The 17,286-nt window shown below is 36.5% G+C and overlaps 1 protein-coding gene across 2 annotated transcripts in view; it reads right to left on the reverse strand.

The window, feature by feature from the left end:
• The window catches only part of mTor (serine/threonine-protein kinase Tor), a 415,570-nt gene that overhangs the window by 329,451 nt on the left and 68,833 nt on the right, over nt 1-17,286 (reverse strand). For both annotated transcript variants that reach the window (XM_067136412.2, XM_067136411.2), the window contains exons 7-9: nt 16,890-17,058; nt 15,767-15,977; nt 532-717 (exon numbers count right to left, since the gene is read on the reverse strand). In XM_067136412.2, the coding sequence (XP_066992513.2) occupies nt 532-717; nt 15,767-15,977; nt 16,890-17,058 (566 nt within the window). The remainder of the gene's footprint in view (nt 1-531; nt 718-15,766; nt 15,978-16,889; nt 17,059-17,286) is intronic.

Raw genomic sequence — 17,286 nt, forward strand, 5'->3', positions numbered from 1 at the left:
AAGTTGGGGTCAGAAGGCCAGCGGCTCAACCGTCAGAGCCATTCAGCCCGGCATGAAACGTAGTTATAGCTAAGGCGAGGCTGATGGGTGCAGAAAGATGGGGGGCTGTTGGAGGGGTAATGTGAAAGTATTGAGAGAGTGAGTGTTTCGGTTTTTATCAGATCTGCATTTATCATAAATCGGAATAATTGTATCAAATAAGAAGTTTCACAGAAATCCACATTAAGGTTAAAATTACGATTTAAATTTTCAATGAATTATTATACAGTACTGTATTGTAATATTGTAATGGTATTGTTATATTATAGTGGTATTGGAATACTGTATTGTAATGGTATTGTTATACTGTACACGTTGTGAACACCAATGCAATGAAATAACATTTCAGTGTCATCTGTTTTGCAGCACACAGTATTATCTACACAAGATCTAAATACTGGCAAGAGACACCACATAATTCCATTGGGTAAAACGTTGCAGCCCCACCCCATTATTTTATCAGAAGACTGAACAGATGAGTATGATACTTACCATCAAAATTGAAGCTACCGAGGGTTCGCAGTGCCAAAACAATGCTGGGAACATCATGTGAATCTGGTCCTAGACTATGCGAGGACAACGTGACTGCTGGGCTTGAAGGCAGAACAGGGTGACGCGGTGTTCCAGGATGACGAAGAGGTTTGTGCATCAGGACATGGGACAGCATTCGCAGTAAACCTGAGAAATAAGACCTTTACACATGTGTGGAGGCACAGATAGTATTACAACAACAATAACAACAACAAACACGTATATAGTGCTCTCATTTTACAAGGAAACTTCTGCATCATTCAGCCCCGGCTGACTTCCGCCCCCTTGACCGTGTGTTGTGTTTGCAGCGGGGAACCTGTTCCATTACTACCAGCAAATCAAGACATTTAGCAACTACAGAATTCAATAAGAATAAAATAAGCCCACAAATGTAAACATTATCATTAGAAATACTGTACAGGTATACTGTTTTTTTTACTTACCATTTATTTCAGATACTATTGAAAATTACCTCCTCCTCCAGTAAGTCATGCCTCACAGCATTTAAATTATTAGCCACTTTCTGCAATTCCACTTTGGTAATACACTGTATAGCACATGTTTTGGGCTTCTAACCGCGCCTGAATATCCCCACTTTTTCACCACCTTCAAAATGCAAGATATTGTAGGAATGCTAGTCAGGATATTTATGAGCAAATTTCCAAATGCATCTTCTACAGCCATCTTGTTTTTCAAGTATCATTCCAACCAAATAAATTTGCTGTCAAATGAAAACATTTTCGAACTGATTACTTAATACACAAGTAATACACACAATAATAAACACGCAACAGTCACACATGTTCTGGTAAAATTCTTGGAACCAACTAACTGCTGGGATGTTTTGTAAGTAAGGTCAGGGAAGCAGAAGTCGGCTGGTGGCTGAATGATGCGGAAGTTTCCTTGTAAAATTAGAGCACTATATCAAAGAATCCAATCCAATCCCAAATGGAGGAAAAGTACCAAGGTGTCCAAAAGTCAGATTCTTAATTTTGTTAATGAGACACATTTAGACACACTGCTTAGCTTGGATATATTACCTTTAATTTTCCAAATAAACACCAATGTTATTTAATAATAATAATAATAATAATAATAATAATAATACAGTAGAGTCTCGATTATCCGACCTAAACGGGACCTGGAGTGCGTCGGATCACCGAAAATGTCGGATAATACAGAATAACTTTGAACTAAAACAAACAGGAAGGCTATACTCTAGAACATGTTTTACGGTTCTCTATTTATTGAATTATCAATTCAATTGTACAGTACATGCAGTATTGAACGAAAACATTCCAGATGTCTTACGAAAAGTAACTTTTCTCCACAGATATTAAGCTGCCTAATGCCGTACAGTTTTTTCCACCGATCAAACCACCCAGCACTGGCAGGAAAATTAGGGTCCCCTTAATTAAACTCCTTCTGGAAATACACAGCCTTTTCCTGCTGAATGGGACCAGATATTGGTAGGCTTTTTTCCGGGTGTTGAGATAACCAAAGAAATAGTGCTTCACTTACTTTTTCGTACTCACATTTTTTCAATGTTTTTCTCTGCTCTGGTAGAGCACCACTTTTCAATTTCTTCCTTCTGTTTTTTCCAGTCTCCCACTGTAACACATCCAACACCATAATCTGAAGCCGCATTTTGAAGAATTTCCCCTTTGTCCAGTGTCTTTAATGCACTCAACTTGTCTTCCCCAGAAACAATCACTTTCTTCCATTTACTCGCTATACTCACAGACGATATGAAAATTATAACATCCGCACCCAACCAATACTACAATGAACAATGACTGAAGACTCACTGCGCCTGTCCTTGAGAAAAAAAACTCTCCTACCGCCAGCTGTCAGGCCAGTGCTTGTCCCATGGACGCACCCTCCACACCGGGTTGCCTGAATTTAGTCTCCACCAAAAGTTCAAATTAAGTCTACCAGTGTCGGATAACACAGAATGTTGGATAAGCGAAGGTCGGATGAGCGAGACTCTACTGTAATAATAATAATAATAATAATAATAATAATAATAATAATAATAATAATAATAATAATAATAATAATAATAATAATCAGAAGAAGAAGAAGTCCCAGCTCAGGGTTATGAGTGAAGACCTCAACGGCAGTGAATGCGGAGATGAAGATCATCGGTACGGCGGAACTGGAGGAAGATCCTAATAAAAAGCCTGTTTAAAATCCGGGTGTGTATCAGTGGTATCCACTGGCTTCCTGGTCCGCGTCTGACAACTTGTGGGTGCGGCGGCAATATTAAGCTCCAGGAACTAACAATCCCTGGTTCTAAGCACCCAACACTGCTGGATCTCCTCTTACAAGCCAAACATGATTTGTGAGCGTAGTAACATTACCCCAGGTGGTACCCAATCCACCCGTCACATTGAGACGGCAACCAGGCTTTCGGATTCTTTCGGATATCAGCAAGAGGATTATACTGTATCTTCATTAAGCAAATCTAGAAACGTCAACAGAACGCAATGCTTTCATGAAAAAAAAGTAGGCAATATTCTATCATCATATCATCCATAAGACACCTGCACAATTAAAAGAACCAAGAAGAGAAAGGTTATACATTAGCAAGATTATATCGTGGAATTACACAAAGAAAGCTTACATCATCCTAATATAGTATTTTAAACAGACATTTTAAAGCTTGAGAAGGAATATAGAGATCAACTATTTGATACTGAAAGGAAACTATTGTTATTAATATTATTAGGCTTTGAAAACTTCACATTGTATCAGCTGATGTTATATGTATCTGTGTTTCCGATGAACATGCAAGAGAAGATGATCTCACTAAAGGATGGGAGAGGAGCTGCCTGGGATTACCTGAGCCAAAGCTATCATCAGCCAAGTCCAGATGTGACGACTACATAACCAACTGCCAGACTCGATGAGTCATGCTCACCAGCAGCAAAGGAGAATGGATCAGATCTAGACCATCCTACCTAAAGGCAGAGGACGATAAGATAAGTTCGTTGTAACCAAAAATTTTATGTCATCTGGTAGGAAATAATTTTCTTAAGCCAGCAGTATCTGAAATGTACTTGTGATACAGTTTTTAGTCTGCAGAATTAACATTTTCACATGTTAGGTTCTCGCAAATGACTTCTATATGTAGATCGATTTATAAGGAGTAGATAGTCTTCTGTGAATATAATGCAAAGCCCAGTTCCAAGGTAACAAGAGAGAGAAAGACGATCCAAACAGTATTGTGCCTTTGCTGAAGACCAAGTTCTTTTAAGTGGAGCATCTTATAATAATAATAAAGATTCCAAGTTGTAATTCCAGTTTAATATAGGAATATAGGTGGCATTTTCTTTTAAGAATACGTAGGGAATATGTTATTTGGTTATCAAGATAGGTTATGATGCATTGAAATGTAATTACACAGGATGAAGGTTACAATAAAATGAAAAGATATGGACCCAATATAAGATATCTACGAGGATGTAAATAGTTATGCATCAAGGGAAATCAATCTTAGCAAGAGTTGTGGATGATGAGAGGAGATATGTATTGAAATGCAGATTTGCGAAGTAATAGAGTTGATAAGAAAGATGAAATGGTATTATGAAGCAATGGAAAGTTTATTCTACACCGACGAGGAAGAAGATATGGAATATTTTAAGGAAAAATTGACGCAAGTTTGGGGTCTCACATATCGGTAATCGAATATATATATACAGACCAGATATGAAATTTCCCTCTATTGTATGTTACAGTGTATATAATCAATAAATTGCATAATATGATAATTACAACATATTTAACTGAATGTCAGGTAGGTGATATTAAGCTGTGGTCATCTAATACTGTCACTACAAGTAATAAATGTTTCTTATGCTTGGATTTGATTAGATGGAATTTCTTATTGATAGCTACTTACCTTTAATTAAATCAGGGCAGTGAGTGAAGTTATACTGTGGATCACTGCTACTGCATTAGTGCATATAAATGATTTATATTGTGATGTCTTCTAAGAAAAGTATTCCCTAAATCCCACTGACTAATACAAGATCTAACAGTTATTTTAATTCAAGTAAGGTTACGCATGACATATATTTGCAGTTGTGATTGTCTTCTTTTTAATAAGAATATGAAGTTAGGACCCAACCTTTCAATGATTATATAGTAATAGGCTATGAACAGCTGATATTGTATGATATTAAACAAGGGACTTGTTGAGTCATCCAATGCTTACATTGAGAAGACAAGACCAAAGGAAATAATTCAAATCACATCAAGCTATTAAAATTAGAGATGATATCAAGCTATTAGAGATAATAGGCTAACAAAGGTAAATATTAAAGAACTGTGATATAGATTTCTATACCCACTTCATATTGTAATGAATGATGAACGTATGTAAGTCAGAGAGTATGAATTTGTAGTAACTTAAGTTTACCAGAAGGAGTTTGCAATTTCTCAATATATTTCATATCTGTAATATTATTGTAAATAAATGGAATTTAGCTCATTTCAAAGTGATAAAGAGAGGTCAGGTTATAGATAAAGGATGTGATCATGTGTCAAATGAAGTTGACAAATCAGCTGTATATATGAGCAATTTATTAAGTCTTCAAATTTTAAGAACATTACTTATTTCTCTTCAAATATTCTTATATTTTGATTTTAATAAACAATTATAGTTTAAGAAAAAGTTACTCAAGATATTATAGTTTTTACAGTAATGTAAGAATGTTAGAATTAAGGTAATGTGTTTTCGAATTGTTCTGTCACCCCACCGATGCATCAGATGGAGATGTCCATCGCGTAGACTATATGTTTAGATAACATCGTGCTCGACGTATCAACCTTCTTGGGATCCTACGTAAAATAATTAATAAAATCTGATACCGTGAGAAGCAAGCTGGGATTCTTTTATGAACACTGACCTGGACGCGGGAAGGGCGAAGAAAGAAAATTGGCGCTTCAACATGGGACAAACAAGAAAAAGAAAATAGATAAACAACGTGAGGCCGAAAGAAGAGAAAGATAGACGTAAAAAGAAAATTGATCCCTCAACATGGAACCTAAAAAAATATTTTAAAACGATATTCAAGGTAGGACTTGGAAACAAAATTTATACACAACATTGGATTGGACAGAAGAAGAAAATTATTTACAAGGACAGTAGTTAGTAATTCGAAAACTTAGACGAATATAATATTTATTTATTTATTTATTTATTTATTTATTTATTTGGGAAACCGAAACAGTGAGAAGCCGAATTACATAATAAAACTTTACTAGTCTGTAAGATAAAGGTATAAAGATGTACTATAAAATGTTAATTTCCTAGGCAAGGATCACATTGAAATGAGCTAAAATTTAAAGATATGATTAGGATCTGAATTATTTCATGATTGGGATTGGTCTAATGCAGTTTGGCAAGGGTAATCCTAGGTAGTTCTACCCGATTTCACCAGGTTACTGATAAAATAAACTATTTAATTATTAGGCTTAGGTATAAGTTAGTTTAAGTTTCTAGAGGAAATCTAGGAATCTTTAGAGTACCATAAATAAAATATTAGAGAAAATAACAAAAATTAGAGATGGCGAATCTGAGCCAGATGCAAGCTCAATTTGAGGAATACCAAAAAGAGCAAGAAGAAGAACTGCAGAAGAGAGATGAAACAATAAAGAATAACCAAGAAGAAATAAACAAGGCGAAGGAAGAGCAAAAAGGAATATTAGAGATCCTGAAAGAAATGATAAGAAAACAGGATGAAAAACAACAAGAAAGATAAGAAAACGGGAGGAAAAACAACAAGAAATGATAAGAAAACAGGAGGAGAAACAGCAAGAAATGACAAAGAAGCAAGAAGAGAAACGAGATAAAATGATTGAAGAAATGAGAAAGGAAAGGCGAGAAGATCAAGAAAAACAACAAGAAATCATGGAAGAAATCAGAAGCATGAGAGAAGGACAGCAGAGGCAAGAAGAATTTCAGCAGAAGCAGGAGGAAATTAAAAAAAAGCAGATGGAAGAAATGAGAAACATGGAGGAAATGCAGAAGGAAATCATCAAAATCGAGACTGGAAACATTAGGTTGCAAGTTACAGATATTAAAACTGACATAGTAAATCTGCACACTGAAATGACGGAAATAATGGAAAAGAATAAAGAGGTTTATGAAGAGGTCAACAAAATTAGAGAAGAATTATCCAAGAGCCAAAACTACACTCAGAACTTGAAGGAAGAAGAAATAAGAAACTGACAGAGAACATCGAAGGATTGAAGATCAATTCACAAAAAAGATGGGAGCACTGCCCGGACAGAATTAATAAATTGAACGAAGGAATTGAAATTACAAACCAACTGATACAGATGAACTTCATCGTAGCTCAAGACCAGATAGCAGGCAAGCTAGGCATTATGAAGGATGAAATGGAATGTAATAAAGATGAGGCCAACCAAAGGATCGACAAGACGGAAGAAGGGTCAAGACAGATTAGAAAGGAAATACAAAAGATAAGAACAGAAAACCAAGCAACAAAGTCTATCATATCCAACTATATTGAGAGGAAATGAGCAATGGAAATCCAATTTAATGAGAGAGAAACAACATCTACAGGTACAGCAGAATTGAACTTAAACAATTACACAATGATAGGGAGCAATAACAACGGCAACCCTACAATCATAAATATCATTAAGACATACGATGATTGGCCTAAACACTTTTATAATACTGCAACTATCTCAGCAAAACCATTTTGAGAGAGATGGAAGAATACTTCAGGGAGAACAGAATTCCTGAGGATAAAAAGTGTGACCACTGTTGAACAGCCGTGTGTGGAAATCAGTGAAGCCACAGAAATCCTTGTCATGTAATGTTATTTAATTTTAGTCTTGTCACCATTTTAACAATTTTTACAGTTGTTTGGGTAAGCAAAAGGAACATTTAAAGACTGAAGGTTCATGCAGAGAAAATTTTTGTATGTATGTTACTTACTCCAGAAAACCTCAAGAAAAAGACTTGAAAAATCAATGGTGTGTAATATTTAAAATTATCAATATTTAGGCCTATGAAGAAAATGGACTATGAAGATTTATGTTTAAAGAGATCTGGATATTTAAATTTTCTGTTTTAAATTGTAGATTGTTCTGCGAATTGTATAAAGGGATGTGCATTTTTATACATTACTTGTGAGGCAGGGTGTGTCACGTGTAAGTGGCCCTTTGCTGTCATTTTGTAATATCCGCTAATATGCGGATTCAGCAGAAATTATGGTTCTAGAAGCTACTTGTGATTGGCCAAAGTGTTTATTTTTGGCTAAAATATTAGCATTTTTCATTGGTGAATGTGGAAATCTGGAGTGTTGTTAGTGGTTATTTGTAATCGTACGATTTCCGGTTTCGGGCTCCTTGCGAGAGCTAAGCTTTTGTCCGCGTCTTTTCCATCCAACCGACCTAGCGAGCGCAAGCGCTCGGGGTCTATCCCCCTCTGGGAAATCAAGCCTCTCATGGTAAGCGCTATGTTATTGCCTTTTAATCAATTTAAATTCATTCTTGTGTTTTGGCCTTTTCTCATTTAATGTAACTTCCGTGGTAATGTAAAATTTTATTGTGTGTGTCGGAGTTTCCTCTAGATTTCCACATTTACCAAAATTGAGCATCAGTATGACTTAGCTGCTAAGCTAGTCCGCAACGTGTTGTTATCGGAGGCAAACATTTTTCAGGCTCAGTATTTTATACTTAAAAGTAAATGTAACACTTTTTCTTGAGTAGAGTATTGTAAATCACATTAATTAATTAAATTTTTTTTTTTTTTTTTTTACTCTTTCGAGGATGCCTCCATTCACTCTGTGAACTTCTAAGTTAAATGTGAATCTCTAAGTCAAAGTTCATTTCTTGACCGAAGAGCTTGATGAGATTACGGGTTTTGTTTTGTAAGTCTATTTAAATATCCTGATTTAGGGTGTAATTGTCAGCTACTCTTCCATTTATTTGTTTTGTTTTATCTGAAATTGTATCGTTTCATTTTGTTAATAATTATTAGCCTGAGGGTGATTATTGCGAACCTTTTCTTCCCCATAACGTCATACTTTCTCACGGACCTCAGTAGCCCTCCTACCACCTTCCACGTCTTTCCGTAGTTGTCATTTGTTAGGCCTATAAGTTATGTTTACCTTGTGTATTGTTTGATTTTGTGTGTTTGATAAGTTAACTGTCTCATTTCCCTTGCATTTCCCTACCAAGATGCGAAGCCGCCACCACATTGTTATTTTCCTAATTCATATTATTATTTTTCTAATTCCTATTTATTATTATTATTATTATTATTATTATTATTTTGGTGTAGACGCGTCAATAGGTGCTACAGTGGTAGCAGATCATGTGTTATGGAAGAAGGGGAGGTTGACGATAATCGTTCTCAGCTAATTTTTGTAAAATTATTTTTAAATTTTAATTTTGAATATTTTTCGCACTACATTTATTGGTCTCAAGTAATTATGATCACGTGGCAGTTGTTGTAAATGGTGAAAATTATAATTGCAATTCATAACATGTTTCTTTAATAGTTTGTAATTGCTATGTGTAATTGCTGAACCTTTTAAAATAGTTTTGTTCCTGACTATAGAGTCCAAACTGTGTGAAGCTATTCCTAAATGGTTTCTGGAAATGGTCTCTGATATTCCCAGCTGGTGTATGTGTAGCAGAAGCCACTCCTTCTGAATAAAGCTGTGTTGTTGAAAGTGTGCCAAACCACCAGCTGATAACTAGGGTATATTATGAGTTGTATTTCTGAATGTAATACATAGTGACAGGAAGCATTCTTCTGATAACTGCAGCTGTTAAAAGTCAGACCCTTATTTTAAAGTATATTTCATGCTTGTTTCTCTACATTTATCACATCAGAATTTACCTAAACAGTTGTGAATGAGACAAGAGAGACTGCATTGTTTAGGTTAGGTATGGTATCGCCTGGATAGTGCCAAAAGTTCCACGACAGAAAGAATAAAAATAAATAACAGGAAAGTTTGCCGCATTTATAGACATTTATTTACAGGTGCGGCACTAATGCATTTTATTACCATAATATTTAATTTCGTACGTTCGTTGTCTCCCATTTTGAAAGTAAGTGGGGACATAAAAAATCAATATTATTATTATTTGTTAGGTACATTGGCGAGTAAAACAATTGTGATTGGATTGTTTTTATTACGTTTTAAAACTACTTCTCTTCCAGAAAACCCTATATTGGCCCGAGTTAAGAGATATTAAACGATTCCTTGGTTAATGATCATGCCTGTCTATATTAATAGGCCTAGCAACAACCGTGAATATTTCTCAACTAAAGTAAACTCGTTTCCTCATACCAAGGTGGTGCAGCTCTTTTTTAGACAGGCCCCCAATGGAAGGGAATTGCATGTACCATTTTTAATGCAAATCAACCTTCCTGCCATTCATAAATCTCTGGCTAACTGAACGGGGAATCAAACTCAGGCTCCCGAGAATGGCGGCTAATTGTGCTAACCACTACGCTGGCGGACATTCGTAACTACAAAACGCATATATTCATGACTGATGCGTGCTTGCAATGCACCGGACATGAAACTGTTCACCTATTTGTGCAATGTCATCAGAGCTGTAGTAGGCCTTCGCTATGGAGGCAGACATTTCTTAACTACGAAACACAGATGTACCGCATGACTTTGACGCATTTTCATTGCGAGTGTTGTATGTATGTATGTATGTATGTATGTATGTGTGTATGTATGTATGTATGTATGTATGTATGTATGTATGTATGTATGTATGTATGTATGTTCAGTCCGTCAGCGATTCCGCTGGTGGGATCCTCAACAGCTCTGCCATCAGCTGTCATAGATGGCCTAGGCATCACTGAAGAGGCGTACTAGGGAAATGAGGAGTGAGGTAGTTTCCCGTTGCTTTCCTCACCGAGCCAGCGTTGCTATTACATATCAGTCTGCCAAGCCCACTGAAATGCATACACCAACCGACCCTATGAGCAACATTTTCATACCATTCATAGCAGGACTGGCTGCGTAAGGATTGGCATTACTAGCATCGCTCATACCTCAGTCACTTTCATATTATCAAAGCCAAGGATAAGACAGAGACAGATTTATGAAAGTAACAAAATTGCTCTAGCCTATACCAGAAGACATAATGCACTGTAAACACTAGGTCCTGCCAGCAAAGGCATGAGTGTTGTATGGATGAAACTATTCACTAATTTGTGTGATGTCATCACAGCTGCATAAGGCTTGTAGCTGCTTCAAAGCGGAATCATTGTTGTTCTCTGACGAATTATGTTGGGGGTCTTGTATGCAAGTTTTATGTTTTTCATTTTCTCTGTCTCGAAAAGCCAAGGGGGGGGGGGGGGGGGGGTGCAATATGTGAGGGGGTCTAATACATGAGTAAATATGGTAGTTGTAATTTATAGGGAAGATTCTGACATAGGCTAGGTTTTGTATAAAGGTTAGACTGTGTACAACTTGTACACAATTTCTTATGTGTGTTTCAAGTATGTTCAGGAAACTTCTAGGTGTGCTGATTCAAGAGAACTTGAGAAAGCTAACTTACAAAGGATGTCTGTATTTTCATAATTCTAAATTAATTCTATATATATTATAGTAATAGAATATTGTGACAAATTCATTCTGGAAACTTACCCAGAAATGTATATAAATGGCGACACAGTTAGGGTTGTGGTCAAATATGTGAACAAGGTGAATTGAGTCAAGGCAGCTGCGTATCATTACCGTTCGACATACCAAATTGTGGATGAGAGAGAGTGATAACGATGTATGATCAATGAAAACTTATGAGCAGACAGTGATCGTAGTCATTTTATTTTACTACATCATTGCACTACATTAGGCTCCATCCTTACAGACATACAGGTCACTTATGGGTGTCAACTTGAACAATATGTACCAGGTCATATGTCATTATTATGAATTAAAACTAACAGTTTCCTGCTGGCTCCGCCCGCAATGTACAAAGTATGGTGTTGTTCATTACTATCCTCAACGATGCATTTGCAAAGTTTCGAGTTACTGAAATAAAGCACATGATCTGCTGTGGTAAAAGAATGTAATATTATGTCAACAAAATACTTGAAAATACATCACATAAAGATCTTCGTCATGGAGACAAATATACTCATAACTTTTCTCAGAATCTACCAACTTTAGTAGTTATTAGCTCAAAAGAAAGAGCTTGATCCACTGAGTGTTTTTAGACCAAAACAAACTGCATACCTCAATTATAACGAAAGATATGATTGCTTCAATGAGAAAAATGTTGAATAAATGAGACGCCAAATTGAATGTGCACTCATAACTTTCCTCAGAATCAACCAGTTTGAATAGTTAAGAGCTGAAATGAAAGAGATTGATCCACTTAGTGTTTTTAGGTCAAAACAAACTCCTTACCTCTATTAGAACCAAAGATATGATTGATTCAAAGAGACAAAAAATTGAAAAAAGAAACAAATATTTTGAGGAAGGTGGAAGTTAAGTAATTTATAGTACCTGATGGCAAATCTGTGCATGAATACCTTTCAGTTAAAAAAGAATGAAGGAAATTGACCCGATAGAATGGCCGGACTGACTGACTGACTAGCAGTTTCCCGCTGCCTCCGCCCGCAATGTACAATGTATGGTGTTGTTCGTTACTATCCTCACGGATGTATTTGCAAAGTTCCGACTTAATGAAATAAAGCACATGATCTGCTGCGGTAATAGAATGTAATATTGTGTCAAGAATACACTTGAAAATACATTACACAAAAAAATTGAATTAAACGTTCCTTGGAACAACACTACGCGCCGAACTATTAAAAAGTCCTTCAAAGATCTTCGTCATGGAGACAAATGTACTCATAACTATTCTCATAATCTACCAATGTAAGTAGTTATTACCTCAAAAGAAAGCGCTTAATCCACTGAGCTTTTTTAGACCAAAATGAACTGCATACCTCAATTAGAACGAAAGATATGATTGGTTCAATGAGAAAAAATGTTGAAGCAATGAGACGTCAAATTTAATGTGCACTCATAACTTTGCTCAGAATGAACTAATTTGAATAGTTAAGAGCTGAAATGAAAGAACCTGATCCACTGAGTGTTCTTAGGCCAAAACAAACTCCGTACCTCAATTAGAACCAAAGATATGATTGCTTCAAAGATACAAAAAATTGAAAAAATGAAATAATTTGAGTAAGGTGGAAGTTAAGTGATTTATAGTACCTGATGACAAATTTGTGCATGGATACCTTTAAGTTTAAACAAAAATGAAGGAAATCAACCGGATAGAATGGCCGGACTGACTGACTTTAGTTTTCATAAAAAAATTTAATATATAGATACTGACAAGTGATGGTCTTCCTTCAGTATATTAGGTTGCTTGTGATCATGGTGATTACTGTTTTAAGGGAAGGAAAAACCAGATAAGTGTTTGTAGAATATTAGGCTGTGCCAAGTGCCAACAATGTAACTACATATCCTGAAAGAGGTACACCAGCTGTCAGCTGGCTGTGAAAACCTCCACCAGTATATTAGTAAAAATACACACACCACTGTTTACATATTACCGTATTTACTCACGTATTAGAACCCACCCCCATTTTTTCCACATTTACAGCCAAAAAACGAAGGGGCGGGGGTCCAATATATGATAACCTCAAATTTTGTGCAGTGAACACATGACTTCTAGGCTATAAATTGTACATGTTAACATTTAACAATATTCTTTAACAAACTTATGAATGTATTCTGAGTTTTACTGGCTATTTTTGTTGGAAGGCAGTATTTCTAAATTTAAAAAGAATGGTGAACACACGCCTTTTACGCCTACATATAAAGTGAATATAGTCAGTTTTAGATACTCTTATATCACGTCATTCGTTTCATCTCTTTAACTCCTCTGATGAGGTTGACGTCAGGAAGGGGATGCGGTCGTAAAAAACTCGCTACGAAGATTCGCCTCGCCTCATACTCTAACCCGTAGAGAAAAGGGATAAGGGTATCGCATTATGCAATATTAATAGAAAAGAACGTAGGCAGTTATTTGTGTCCGTCAGTTAAGCAGCAGGCCTACCACACAGTAAACCTGATCATCGCTTTCATTTGAATTCTCCTCATCTTATACCGCCAACTTCCCTGCTACCAGCGTGTTGTCATTCCAAATGACATTATCTTCATGGCAATCACAAATATTTGAGATCCCGCCTTTTTGCAACTTAAAAAATAGTATTATTCCTGACTACAGAATCCAAACAGTGAGAATCTATTTGCAAATGGTTTCTGGAGATGGTCTCTGTTATTCCCAGTTGGTGTATGTGTAGCAGAAGCCACCCCTTCTGAATAATGCTGTGCTGTAAAAAGCGTGCCAACCCACCAGCTGATAACTAGCGTATATTACTAATTGTACTTCCAAATGTAATACATAGTAACTGGAAGCATTCTTTGGATAACTGCGGCTATTGAACGCCAGACCTTTATTTTTGAGTGTATTTCGTGCTTGTTCTCTACATTTATCACATCAGCATTTACTTAAACAGCTGTAATTAAGATAAGAGAGACCACATTTTTAGGTTCGGAATGTTACTAAGTGTCCGTATAGTGTTGAAGTTCCACAACAGAAAGAATAAATATAAATAACAGGAAAACTTGTCGCATTTATAGATATCTACAGGTGTGGCGGTAATGTGTTTTATTATCATAATGTTTAATTTTGCATGTTTGTTGCCTTCATATTTTGTTTATTAATGCATAGTATGTTCTGTTTGTCGTCTCTGAAAATCGTAAAAGTAGTTAGTGGGGACATAAAATCAATACCATTATTATTATCATCATTTAGGTACGTTGGCGAGTAAAACAACTGGTATAATTGGATTGTTTCTATTGCGTTTCAAACCTACTTCTCTCAGAATATTACGTACCGGTAGGCTATATTGGCCCGAGTTACGGGATATTAAATGATCACTTTTTTAAAGATCTCGCCTGCAATATTAATAGCAAAACCGTGAATATTTCTTAACTAAAGTAAACTCGTTTCCTCATCCTGAGGTGGTGCAGCCCCCAATAAAGAGGAGCTGCATGTACCATTTTACCGCATATCAACTTTCCCGCCATTCTTAAATCTCTGGCGATATGGTACCGGGAATTGAACTCAGACTCCCAAGAATGGCAGCTAACTGTGCTAACCATTACGCTGGCGGACATTCTTAACTAAAAGAAAACAGAACAAAACAAACAGATTGATGCGTGCTTTAAATGCATTGGTCGGACACAAAATTATTTATCTATTTTTACAATGTCATCAGAGCTGCAGTAGGCCTACGCCACGGAGGCGACATTTCTTAACTACGAAACGCAGATGTACTGCTTGACATTGACGCATGTTTTCATTGCGCGGGTCGTACGGACAAAATTATTCACAAATTTGTGTGATGTCATCGGAGTTGCAGTAAGGCTTGTACCCGCTTCGAAGCAGTATCGTTGTTGTTCTCTGACGAATTAGGGTACGTTGGGGGAGGGTCATGTATGCAAGATTTATTTTTTTCATTTTCTTTGTCCCAATAAGCCAGGGGGGTCTAATAAGCGAGGGGGTCTAATACACGAGTAACTACGGTATTTATTTTATGAAATACTTCCTCTCATGCAGAGGCTGCATTTTATATTAATTTTTAGAGATAAAATAGATACACTGAGAAATTTAAATAGTAACCTAATTGTAACAATGATTTCTTGGAATTATTAACAAACCCCTTAATGCAATGATAGCAATTTCCCCTAACGTTGTAATTGATAGAGATATCTGTTTCCAAAAATTGGTGGCAAAAACAGAAATTGTTCCCCTCACTCCAAACATATCGATTTCCTCTAACTGGTATATATCTCTGTAGTAAGAAATAGTTGTAAGTATATATTCCTTTTTTCGATGATGACATCTGAAGACTGTGACTTCTGGCTTTCAACTGGTTATCAAACTAACATTTTTCTCCCCCTTTGCTGCCTATAAATTGGTACTACCATTGCCCCATTTTATTCGTTTGGAATAACAGTTGTATTTAAACAATAGTTCATCTGACACAGGCTATCAAACAATAACAATATTTATGCAAAGTATCAAGTTGATGAATAAACATTAAGGGAAAAAAGTGACTTACCCAGCCAAAGTTAAGTGTAACACTCACCTTCTGAAATCTCCTTTTTCAACTGAGGTATGCTTGTGGCCAGTTCACGTAGCGATGTAGTAAGGGCAGGACTCAAACCAGTTGCCAACATGGGCTCTAGCAATTCCTTCACATCTGACTGTATTATCTGCTTCACTGCATGTCCCAGTAATGTGATACATACAAATACCGCTGGTTCAAGGGTAGCTCCACGTTTCTTGCTAAGGGTGTCCTTCATAGACAATGAAATAAAACTTCAAGATAACAAATAAATTCTTATAACCTTTCAGCTTGGAGTTATATAACACTAACGTTTTACATTGGAAGTAACATAGTGATTAAAGAGTTTTATGAATATTGAATTTTCACAACCACATTGTAATTGAAATAATTCTTCAACCTATTACGTCGTGTTCCATACATTTGAAGAGCTGTTAAGTAAAGAACAAAAATGGCCAACCGGACACTGGTGGGATCCGAACCCACAATCTCCCGATTTTGAGTTGGTTGCTCTACCAACTAAGCTGTGGTGACTTAGGTCATATTTGTTCTGTTGGAAAGGATCTAAGCTACAGATCTGGCACTACTGCCATCACACTGTAGAGTGCAAAATCGGGAGGTTGTGGGTTCCGATCCCACTGGAGTCCGGTTGGCCATTTTTGTTCTGTACTTAACATCTCTGCCTCTGTAGGTCAGTGGTAGAGTGTTGGTCTCTGGATCCCAAGATAGCAGGTTCAAACCCGGCAGAAGTAGTCGGATTTCCAAAGGGCGGAAGAAAGTCCATTCGACACTCCATGTCGTATGATGTCAGCATTAAAAAGATCTCTGGTGACACATTTGGTGTTTACCCGACAAAATTCATTAAATCTCAGCCACAGACGCCCAAGAGAGTTTCAAGTTTACTCTGTCTGCCATCTAGTAGGCCTAGAGTAAAACAGAACGTTGAAATTGACGAGCAGACAGCCAGATGGCGTTAAATTAAAACGTCTGCACACGGTAGCTGAGGGCATACGATTATTATTATTATTATTTTTATCTCTTCAACATGTACTATATGTGCAGAACACGATCTAATAGGCTGAAAGCTTATTTCAATCAAAGAATTTCATTTTCCATAAATATAAGATAAGCAGAAAAGTTTTACCCGTGGAGGAAGAGATGCTCGGACAACTTCCATAATCCTATGCACGTAAGGTTTAATATCGTCTCCAACAGCAACAGCAATCAGGCCAATAGTTGTGAAGGCTGTACTGCGGTCCTTCTCTCGGCCTCGCAAGCTCGTTAGTAGGTAAAGCATAGTGACATTCAAATGTCTGAAAAATATAGGACAGCAACATTTTATACCCAACAAATCTTCTAATTCACAACAGAATAAGATAAACCTTTTACCAATTCTTATATTGATATCAAAATAGTAAGTATAGGAAAGGAACAAACAAGTGCCAAATCAAGTCCGAGAGAAAGAGAGGTGGGAATAAGAAAGGGACACAAAACAGGACAAACACAATGGCAGGTCAGCAATGGGAAGATGAAGCAACAAA

The sequence above is a fragment of the Anabrus simplex genome, chromosome 1 (assembly GCF_040414725.1).
Source record: "Anabrus simplex isolate iqAnaSimp1 chromosome 1, ASM4041472v1, whole genome shotgun sequence".
Taxonomy (NCBI): domain Eukaryota; kingdom Metazoa; phylum Arthropoda; class Insecta; order Orthoptera; family Tettigoniidae; genus Anabrus; species Anabrus simplex.